We start from the raw sequence: 11919 nt of genomic DNA on the forward strand, positions 1-11919 counted from the left end.
ACCCCCAAATATAATCCATTCTGCAACCCTCATTGCATACTCCTACGATAAAAATAATGCCCTAAAATATAATACTTTTAGACTATTCTCTCCCGCATAGACTTCAATGCCATAAGCATATTTCATCCAGTTTTTCTCAATCTTACCCCCACCCCAATGCCAGCCTCATTCTGGTTGGTTATTTTTTAAAATACCTTACGTTAGAGAATGCATTTTGCATTATTGTGAAAGACTTACCTAGCTCCAACACTGATAGCTGAGTGAATTTGACCATGCGCCATGTAGTGCATATTCTATTCATTCCACAAATGTTGAAACTCCATAATGGAGGCAGGTAGACTTAGCAGGTTATTATACTGGCCTCTATATGGCAACAAAGACTTACGCTAAGGAATGGACTAAAATAAAGCCAGCATTTAGATGTTGTTTTGTTACAACAGTGTTTCATTTCCCAGGATTTAAAAAAGTGTTTGTTAATGTGTCTGGATCAGCTTCCCTCTGGTGTAGTCCATAGGGAGTTGTGTAGCTAGCAGAGGTGCTAGAAAGTCTTGGTTATTTGTTAAATAGTTTAGGAATAAGTTTTTGGTTTGTAAATATTTGAAAAAGTTTAGCATTTATTTTATTAACACATTAAACAAATATTTCTGTAATTGCATTTATACACTAGTACACATTGAGGTACATAATGATAAATGAGTGTCAGTAAAACACATATAAATAAGACAAATGCAACCTACACTAGGAATTCCCTCTAGATACATTATTCTGTTTCTTTAAAGCATAGTGCTCAGCTTTTAGCATCTAAAAAAGTAATCATCATCCCTCAGCACTCATGAGTTTCACAGGAAAACCTCCATGTATTATGCCCAAGTTCTACAAAGGCAGAAGTTTGGAATTGTTCCTTCACTCGTTACCTCAGTTGCTTCAGATAGCATGCTGGGTATATAGACAGTAATAGTTCCTGCTTCTTTTTTGGGCTCCAAGAGAATGTTTTCTTTGTACTTAACATGCTCGTTTAAAAGGATTACATTTTGTTCAGTGTTTTTAGGTGTTTTGTGTAGAGAGACTTTTAAGTTACTTGGAATCTCCTTATAAGCAATATTTGGAAAATAGTTTCAACAAAGAATATATTGCTATTTCAGGCTTATTGCCTGTTCCCCACCCCCCAAGCTAAAAGTGCTATTTTAATCTTTTAAAGTTTTTTAAATTCACAACAGCATTACTGAAATTTTATTATATGGTTAAATACTGTATGACAGTTAATTTTTAAATGAATCTTCATCTAATGAGATAAACTAAAGCCATTTCTGTGCATACTGAAAAGTACCTTTTTTGATGTATAACTTAAAGGTACATTCTTAGATTTTTCCTTAACCTGTGAGAGTTGTTAAGATTGCATTGATAAAGATTTAAAAACCAGCAGAATAGACTTAATAAAATTGTGTTATTATGTTACAGGCTCAAGAAAAAGACTCAGAACAAGGAAGAGAGAGGTATGTTTTAAGTTTTCAAAACATTTCTGTAGAATTGCTAGATTTTATTTGAATATTTTATAATAATTGTTCATATTGTCATCAAAAAAGTTATTATTATTGTTTATGTGTGTACCATCAAATCAGATCTTTCTGGTACAGGAGGCAATTGTTCCTCCTCCTGCAGCAGAGCATCTGGTGGATTTGACCCGCACACCCCTGGGGTTGCAGTGCAGCTTCAAGATTAAATATGTAAATAAGACTTATATTTTGTTGTGTTGCTGATGCAACTTAAAAAAAACTTCAAAAATATTTCAACACACTAATTAATCTTTCTGTACAGTTCTTTTGTCTTTGTTAACTTGAAAAGCACTTAATGGGTAAAATTCAAGTTATTTTGGTTTTGTGTTGGGTTCCTGCTCCTCTGGTTGCCTCAGATATAATGCATTAATGAAAAGCTTAGTCTTTAAAATTGTACCAGTTGTTGCCCTGAGAAGATAGGGGTTATCTTGCTCTCAGAACACTGTAGTTGACTGTTTCCGTGCATATTATGATACTTTCTACGGGAAAATGTAGTGGAGTACAGTAATAGTGTAGAAAAATGTTTTATATTGTCAGAGATGAAAACTTGTGCTTCAGAATAAGCTGACGAGCTCTGGCCAGATTTAACTTCTCACTTCAATGGAAACTTCCCTCATAGCCACGTCTTCTCTTGCCCCATAAGTCAAAAACTCTGTCACTGTACTTTACTTAAAATCACCGATTAAGAGTATACTTTTACCATTAACACTTAATGATGGTCCCATCTTTCTAGGTAGAATATTGAAACAATTTTAAAATATTTATTTTACATGCTGTTGTACTTTAGGAAGTCTGAAAAATTATTATTACAGGTTTTTTATTCCCCGTAGTTAATTCTTACAGAAAACAAGATAAAAATTACTTAAAAAATACTGATAATTTTAAGTAGCAGATTTGTTAAGTACCAGTCTTTTTTTAAAAGTTGATTTTTATACCAATCATCTACATGTACTGGAAAAGAAATCCCACCAGTAGTGTTTGATAATGAAGTCCCACGGAGCCCAGTAAGGAACAATGTCTCATTTAGGACTGCAGATTGACTGCATAACTCTGAAGCTGATAAGTAAATAGGTTCTTCCAAAAATCTGCTGTATAGATCTTATTTGATAGGTACTCTTTTTGATCTTCAAAAATAACTACTACAAGTACTTTGGCTGTCCCTGTCCCCATCAATCGTCCCATTTCCCCATCCACCCCATCCCCACCCCCACCCCGCTTCATTTGTTAGATACTTTTCCCTAAAGTAATAATTCAGAATGAATTTTCAGATAGTTATCCAGCTATCGCAAGTCATTTGGTTTAAGTGGATTCTGAGAAGAGAAAATACTGTGTGCATTTAATTTAAGTGCTTTTTGGTAACTGCATCATTAACATCTTTTGGTTCTAGTGTAAGTGATACATATTTGTTTTATGTAAAAGAAATCTAATCGAGTACACACTCCTCATTGACGTGGTGTTGGTGGTTTTGTTGGTATGTGCTGTCGAGTTGCCTGCCACTCATCGCGTCCCTCTGCACAATGGGACCTGTCTTATTAGCATCCCTGTCCTATTCTGAGCCTTACTGTCTCACATACGTGCTCCTATTACCCCCGTACCTGTCCAGGATCTTCCTCTCCCACATTGTTATTTCACCCTTCAGTCTTTCTATCCTTCTGTTGGGAACAGCATGGTTAGGTTCCACATACCAAGTCATTACTCAAAAAAGTAATCACACACAAAAAAAATCACATCATCTTGCCTCCCCAGCTTCCCCATCTTCACTGTGAATGTCCCACTTGCCTCTTCTACTTTTTCTTGTATCCTCTCCTACATTACCTCAGGAGGTGGCATACCTCCATCACAGGCCTTAGATCTGCCAAGGACTGTCCTGTCTTTGTAGCCAGGGTGCTCTAAGTGCTGCTCCCTCTTCCCAGCACAGGGATCTCCTCCTGTGACCTTCCCTGTGTTTTTAGACTAGGTGTGCGCCATAGCTCCTTCTGGTTATGGCCACGTTAGTCTCTGCCATCCCCTGGGACTGGAAACTACTGACAAACTCTAGGGCCCCTCTTCATTTCTGGCCCCAAGGGCAGCCCACATTCAGTATACTGGCTACTACTCACTGGGTCTTACCCCCTGTTGACACCCAGAATTGACCAATCCTACTGTAGCCCCTACTCCCTCCACTTTGGCCAGCAACTCAGAAATACTGTACCTTTCCCCTTCCAAACGTTGACGTAATTAAGCAGTAGTTCCTTTCTTCTTGCACAAGAGGTCACAGTCTGCCAGTGAGGGACCTGGGCATGTTGCTGCCAGATTATGTTGTTAATGTGCAAAGTAAAAATAATTGGATACTAAAGGGAGCTCTGGTGGCCTGGTGATGAGAAGCTGTGCTGCAATCCCAAAGGTGCTCGGTTCGAATCCACCAGATGCCCTGCTAGAGAAGGATGTGCAGTCTCCTCCTGTGCCATTTGGATCCGATTTGATAGCACACAATACTGAGGGTCGGGGGTGGGTGGGAGTGGATGTCGATACTAGACACTCCTCATTTACGGTCAATTTTATTATCAGGTATTTTGTATAATATCTGCCAGATATTATACAAAATACCTGATAATAAAATTGACCGTGAGGAGTGTCTGTATATGGTAAGTTTTAAGAGAGCCCATGTGGCTGGCGATCATCTTGATGGTGTCAGGTGAGGGAAGTTTCTGGGGTCCTTTGTGGTGTGTTACTGTTCTTTATCCCCCCTCAAAAGTGCGTGGCCCTTGGGAGCCCTGCTTGAAGGTGTGGATTTAAAATCTTATAGGGCCCTTGGTCCAAATTTATTAATACTAGAATAATATTACTTAAAAGACATAGCAATCATTTGTCTATTTGCTGTACTGAACAACTTGGAGTTACTGTGATGCTGAACACTATGCCATAGCCTTGTCAAATAACCATAGTGGTTACGCATTATGTACAGTGGTTGGATGAGCTTCCAGATTGATTCATGTTGGGAAGCAGAAGTGGCATCTACTTCCTAAACTAGGTGCCTCTGGAAATGCTACAAACTCTCTAATAAATGTACAGAAATGACGTTAATTACAGTTCAGAGTTCAGGTCTTTTGTGCAAAGCTTACTCTGAGTCATATTCGACTCAACAGCACTTAACCACTGCTAAATGGGACTAGTGCTGTTATATTTAGAGGAACATTTTTCCACTTTGTACATCACTCTTTGTCAATGTGCTATATGAGGTAACCTAGGTTTGTGATGCTGTGCCTTGTTCCGTGGGGATATCAAATACATCAAATACCAGAATGGTTTCCCGTTGTGGACAATGTTTGGTGGAGCTTCCAGTTGTAAAACAGGCTTGGAAGCAGGTGTGGCATCCACTTCCTAAACCACGTGCCTCTGGAAACTCTATGAACTTGGAGAAATGACAATAGTTATGGAAAGGCATTAGGTCTTTACTTCATACAGTCACTATGAGTCGTGCTTGACTTGACGGCAGTCAACCACCACCACCACCCCTCTAAACATGAACAAACACAAATAACCAAAATTTATTATGTATTTTGAAAGTATATATACAGATGTAAGGATTAATGACATTTCATGAGTTCATTAATAAGTTTCATTGGAAGTTCCTATTGGCCCTCTAAAATAATACTTACATGTTGCTAAGTCTTAATCTAACATTTCTCAGTGTATGTAGTGTTGTGTTAACCCCTACTCTCGTGCCCAACTTTTCATTGTATACCTTTTCTGAAAGTAAAACTGGAATAGAGGCATGTGGGTATTAGATATTTCTGTAAGTTTTAAAAACCTGAGGTTTTCTGTTGAACATTAACTGAATAGGAGAAATGGAATTCTACAGATTTCCTTCTTTGGGAAAGCTGTTTTTCTGTACACAGAATTACTTCCTGGAATCGTTTTTCATGCCAGTAATTAGACTATGTCTGTTTTGGTTTGTTATTTTAAAGATTGGTTACTTAACCTTCAGTATTCATAATGTCACTTTATGGGGGCGTCTCAAACTGCATTCCCAATGTATCCTGGCCAGTACAGCATTTTTTCCCAGAGTAGCCAAAATACAAAATAGTAAGGTAATAAATTGTTGGTGAATGGTTTCTATAAAGAAATAATTCTTATTGTTGAGCACCATATAAGAGTTTAAACTGTTTCTCCCGGTAGGTCTGTGTTGTTCTATGATATGCAAAATTCATAGGGATTGATTATGTGTGTGCGTTTATTTGAACTTTTTACTTGGTTTGAGTGAATGTTCACAGAAGATAATATTTTTCCATTTAATAGTTTGTATATACTTTGGGTGGTACCATTGGCTGTCTTTTGTCTTCTATGTAGTAAATGATGTGTGTTTTCGGCCTGGAATACTAAAAGTACAAAAGGGAAGAACTACCTTGAGCCTGGAATCGAAATGTCCATTGTTATTTTTCTAATCTCAATGATCCCCGGCCCCTTGAAAATACTTTAGGGCTAATATACAGTTCAGTAAATGTTTACAGAATTTCCATTAGCATTGACTTATTTTGAGAACGAGTATTCACATAAGTGCTGTACGCTACCAGTGAAACACCTTTCTTTGTTATACTTTTGCAGTTTTACTTTGACTAGTCCTTAGACACAGTAGCACTTGAAATCATCCAGTAAGTGGTTTCTGAATATGAGGGATGTGAATAACTTCAAATAAAACCTTCACCCTTTTCAACAGAAAGTCGCACAAATTAATAAACTGCATATTGATGAAGGGTTATGGTTACTGAATATTTAAAATTGATTCCCTAAGTTCTTTGCCTTGATACTGTCCTTAAAGAATGAATGATTCTTCTTAACTTCTTAGTTCCCCCTCCCCTTTTAAGAGCTTGCTTATACTTCAAAACTCTTTGAGAGAACAAGTTTCTTGTGGCTGAAGTAATTGGACCAGTATAGTAGTATGTACTTTTTTCTAAGCTTATGAAATTTAACATCTTAGAACATATCAGATAGCATTATTAACTAAAGATTATAAATGGCCATTTTTTCCTAATGTATTGTTGTTACGTGGCACTAAACTGCTCTGGTTCCTAGTGACCCTGTATACAATGGAGCATTGTAAAACATTAGTTACCGTCAAGGCCTCCTCCTTTCCTTCTATGAAAATAGAAAAATGTCAGTACTTACTACTTTGAGGTTGAGTTGTGACATGATCAATTTCAGTTGTCATCTTCCTGCTGCTTGACTATGTATATATATTTGGCTTTTTATTAGCATTGCTAGCATGCTGGACATTGTTTTCAGAAAGTCAGATTTGTCTTTTGATTTTTCAAGATAACCTCTGATAGGTGGAGGTTTAATGTAAAAATTTATTTTTTTCAATATGTCTCAGTGAAAAGATAGAATTATAGAATCAAACTTGGTTTATTTCAGAGCTTAGATGACCATGATGTGATAAGGTCAGTTATGTTATCTGAATAATTTTAATGTATACCTTTTAATGTTTAAGTATCATAATAACAACTTGTTGGAAAATGAAAAGAAACCTAACAGCAATTATGATTTGGAGTATAACTTTTTTTTTATGGTACAGCATTTTTTTTTCAAATAAAATATTGCTGAATATTAATTTAAAATTACTGGAAGATGATGTTAGTAGGGATGTGACAATCCTGAATTCAGAAGAGGTCTTAGAATGAGGGATATCATTGCTGATCCCAAATGGATTTGGAGTATAACCTTTTCCTACTTTGCATTTTAAGAAGGTTCACTTAGAAAATTTTTCGTTACAATTATGGATAATTAGTTTGTTGTTAGAATATATTTACTGTTTCACTTACCACTCTGGAAAACAGGACCTTGCAGTTTGAGGGGTCTGAGATTGAAAGTTCACCTGAAATTTTTATTGATTATGTATTTGTCAAGACACTTTGACCATTTCATTGCTGATTGGCTGGATTTTCCATTGTTTAGTAAGAAATCTTAAAAATTGGCTTCAAGAGAGTTTTTTTTAATAATGGTTGAATTCTCATCATAGTTTGATTTTTGTTTGTTTTTAAATACTTTTAGCCCTGACTTGAAAAACAATCCAGTTGATGAGAATGAGGTGCAAACAGCAGCTGATAGTCCCTCTGTTAAACATGATGAGGTTGAAGAAGAGTCTGCTTCCAGCATTCAAGCAGAACCTTCTGTGCAACTGGAAGAACCTTGCGAGGAACAGCTTGAAAAGACACTTTCTGACTCTGACTTTGCTCTTGTACCATTGGAAGTTGAACCTCAGGGGGAAGAAATCAAAGTAGAAATTCCTCTGGTGGCATCTACTCCAGGCTGTATTGAGCTATTCACGGAAGATGTAGAGGAGTCTACTTTAAACCAGCATGTGTTTTCCACTGACTTTGAGAAAGAAGAGGCAGAAATTGTTAACCCTGAAACAGATTTCCCAACGTCTGACAGTTTGTTTTTAGAAGAAGGGAACATAAAGGAAATTCTAGAAGAATCTCCATCTGAAACAGAAGACTTCTTCTCTGGAATTACACAGTCTATGGTTGAAGCTGTAGCTGAAGTGGACAAACATGAGACTGTTTCAGAAAGAGTGCCGTCTGCTTGTGTTGTGGCCATGGTACCAGGAATTTCTACTGAGGATGAGACTGTGATGAGCAGAAAGGGAATTTCAGAAAAAAGTAGCTTCAATGAAAGAGAAGAGAGTGAATTCAATACACTGGATCTACAGACAAGAAGAGAGGAGGTTGAACAGAGTGAAGCTGAAATGATTACAGAGAAATTGGGAAAAAATGTGGAAGTGATGAAAGAAAAGCCTGTGGAAAACACCATAGCCAAGGCACACTCAAGTAAAGGAGGGGCCCAGGCCAGCAAGTCTGACGAAATGAGTAAAACCACTGTGTCTGCTCTGTCCAGCAGGAAATCACCCATCAAGGCTGCCCTTGTCTCCTCTCCAAGGGTAAAAGCTACAACTCCAAAATCAGAAAACCAGAAAAGTTTTCTAAAATCTGTGCTCAGAGATCAAATAAATGCTGAAAAGAAACTTGCAGCCAGGGAACTGGGTTTCCATAAACTTCTAAGTGCTGGATCAGGCATGGCTGAAAGCAGCAAATTTAGACTCGCTCAGAGTGGTGGTGCCAGAGTTGGAAGTGGAAGGTTCTCAGCCCCACAAGGCAAGGCATCTAAACTGGATTACAGGGATTCTAAACAGTCTCAGGAAACACCAGTGAAATCCTCCGTCATGAAACGGGATGACAGCAACAAGGTGAGCAGGGTAGAAGATTGGCTCGGCTGCTCTGTGGAGTAAGAGGTCTACTCTGGTTTCACACTTCTATCTCCTCACTCCATCCCACTTCCCCAAGTGCCCATTTCCCTTTCTTAAAAGATGCCGTTGATATAAGAGCAGGCATTTAGAATATTAAGCTTTACTTCACATTTTATTAGCAGGTTTAAAAAGCATTACTTGGTCAGAAATCTAACTTTGTGGTTGAAATGTCTGCAGAGAATTTCATGATTTAATCCATACTTCTGAATGAGAAGCAGATTTCTTATTTAGGGGACTCTTTAGCTGATCATTCAGTAATTAATTCATTCTTTATAGGAGAGAGGAGAGAATACAGTGGAATGTAACTATGCCTTTTAGAGACTGCATATGCTATTTGGTGATCATTAGTTCTATAGACTCAAAAAGAAAATGTGATTGGATCATGTTTGCTATTCTCTGGGGGGTTTTAATGAATTTATTTATTTTAAGAAGAACAGTGATCACTGGGCTGTAATTTTTGGGTGGTTTTTGTTTTTTAATGTTTCAGACTTCCGTTGGGCAAAATACTAAGAATTCTAAAAGCGCCACTGGCAGAAGTTCCAAGTCTAAAGAGGTAAGGAACAGTTGCCCTCTTCTATTACACCTCTCAAAATATCTCCGATGCCTAGAAAGTAAGAACAAGGGACAGATGAGAACCCAGGTTTTACAATACCATTTACTTTAGCATTTAGCTAAGCTAAATAAGTCATTACGTTCTTGGTGGATATGTGAAAAAAGTTAAGAACGGAAAATGAATTTAAAGTAGAAAAACACCACCGCTCTCCGGTTGATAGGACCAGGTTATTCAGGAAAAATAAAATGATGTGGTGGAGAAGCTGGCATTTGACTGCAGTGCATTGTTCTGTGGCATTGCCACCACATCAGGTGATCCTTTACATCTGGGTTCTTGGTACAAGGGATCTTATTAGTAGCTTCAAAAATGAAAGAAGAGATTGTAGTTGCTTCCATTAATGAATGCTTACAGATTTTGCTGATGTGTTCTAACGTCATAGTAGTCTGTCTGCAATTTACATATTAAATGTGAGGGGCCTGGTGAGAATTTGTCTTTGCTGTTGACAACAGTTTCTCAAGTTCTAGATAGAAGTATAGCTATATACTATATATAAAGAAGCCTTAGTTTTTCATACAAGTAAACGGTTTCTTAGCATCTTATATCTAAAATGTCTTTAAATATGACTTGGTTATTGACACAATCTAATTCACAATTTACATTCTGTTAATAGTTTAACAAATGCTTTCAATGATATTGCATGCAAATTTATTGAGACTCTTTAGGATCTAGTCAGTAGTTAGAAGTAGTTCTCAACAATGTGTTTCTAACTTTCCAACAGGAACCATTATTTCCATTTAATTTGGATGAATTTGTTACTGTGGATGAGGTTATAGAAGAGGTTAATCCATCTCAAGCCAAGCAGAATCCACCAAAGGCAAAGAGAAAAGAAGCTTTCAAAACTATGCCTTCCTCTCCACTGAACGTAAAGAGGAAAAAAGGAGAAAGTTGTGCACGCCATGTTGTTGAGGGAGAAGTGTCTTTTGTCACATTGGATGAAATTGGAGAAGACGATGATGCCGCTGCACCACTTGCACAGGCTCTCGTCACTGTGGACGAGGTCATTGATGAAGAAGAATTAAATATGGAAGAGATGGTGAAGGATTCAAATACGTTGCTTACATTAGATGAATTAATCGACCAGGATGATTCCATTTCCCATGGTGAACCTAAAGATGTTACTGTCCTGTTGGTGGCTGAAGAAGACGATCTTCTCAAACAAGAACGCTTGGTAACTGTGGATGAAATTGGAGAAGTAGAGGAGTTACCTTTAAATGAGTCGACAGACATCACTTTTGCCACTTTAAATTCTAAAGGAGATGAAGGAAATACTGTAAGGGATCCCATTGATTTCATTTCTTCTCAGATGCCGGAAGATCCTTCTACTTTAGTTACTGTAGATGAAATACAAGAAGAAAACAACGACCTGCATTTAGTGACTTTGGATGAAGTCACTGAAGAGGATGAAGATGCACTTGCTGATTTTAATAACTTGAAAGAGGAACTTAATTTTGTAACTGTTGATGAAGTTGGAGAGGAAGAAGATAGAGAAACTGACTTAAAAGTTGAGTTAGCACACATCAAAACTGATCCCATCGGTCGAAAGGTTGACAGAATAAAGAGAGGTGTGGGTCCCAAGAAAACGAAGCTTCCTTTGTCCCAAGTGAATCAAGAAAGTGAGACTCCTAAGGGAGAAGATCTAAAAGGCATGGTTGAAAGCCATTTTTCAGGTGGGTGCTTAGCAGTGTAGGTTTTTCTTTTGTAAGTGATGTACATTTAAAGTTAAATTTACAAGAAGATCGACAATACTAATAGTTTTATGCTGTATTAATATGAGAAGCTGTATGTTTATAGCAGTAATGTTTTCCAAAGAAATGTGTTAGATGTTCATAGATTCATTAGAGTAGAGCTTGCCCCAAGTTTTATTAAACAGAAAAAGACAAACAATCCAAGTATCCGTCAATGAACGAATGGATAAAGAAGCTGTGGTGTATTCACACAATGAAATACTGTGCAGCTCAGAAAAACAAGGAACTCATCATGAAGTACTATGCAGAATGGACCCTGGGGAACATTATGCTGAGTGAACTATCTCAGTCACAAAAGGACAAATATACTGCATAGTGCCATTGTTAAAAAACAGGACTGACATGGGGGTGGGGGGAATTATGAAAAGAGGGGATAAATAATGTATACTGCATTGAAATGCAATCAAGATGCATTGATAATAATGGGTGACTGGAATGCAAAAGTCGGGAACAAAGAAGATGATTCAGTAGTTTGAAAACATGGACTCGGTGACAGAAATGGAGCTGGAGAGAGAATGATCGAATTTTGCACAATGACTTATTCATAGCAAATACATTTTTTTTAAAGAGACATAATGGTATGCATAGGAATCAGATCGATTACATCTGTGGAAAGAACTGCTGGTGAAGCTCAATATCAGCTGTGAAAACTAGGCCAGGAGCTGACTATGGAACAGACCACCAACTACTCCTATGCAAATTCAAGCTGAAGCTGAGGAAAATTAA

The 11919-nt window shown here is 37.4% G+C and overlaps 1 protein-coding gene across 2 annotated transcripts in view; it reads left to right on the forward strand.

Moving 5' to 3' along the window:
• Positions 1–11919, forward strand: part of ZNF638 (zinc finger protein 638) — a 60390-nt gene that overhangs the window by 40384 nt on the left and 8087 nt on the right. For both annotated transcript variants that reach the window (XM_006880866.1, XM_006880865.1), the window contains exons 20-23: positions 1466–1493; positions 7581–8775; positions 9323–9388; positions 10167–11115. In XM_006880866.1, coding sequence (XP_006880928.1) covers positions 1466–1493; positions 7581–8775; positions 9323–9388; positions 10167–11115 — 2238 coding nt within the window. The remainder of the gene's footprint in view (positions 1–1465; positions 1494–7580; positions 8776–9322; positions 9389–10166; positions 11116–11919) is intronic.

Source organism: Elephantulus edwardii, unplaced genomic scaffold (assembly GCF_000299155.1).
Source record: "Elephantulus edwardii isolate Elephantulus edwardi_28Jun2011 unplaced genomic scaffold, EleEdw1.0 scaffold00011, whole genome shotgun sequence".
Classification (NCBI taxonomy): domain Eukaryota; kingdom Metazoa; phylum Chordata; class Mammalia; order Macroscelidea; family Macroscelididae; genus Elephantulus; species Elephantulus edwardii.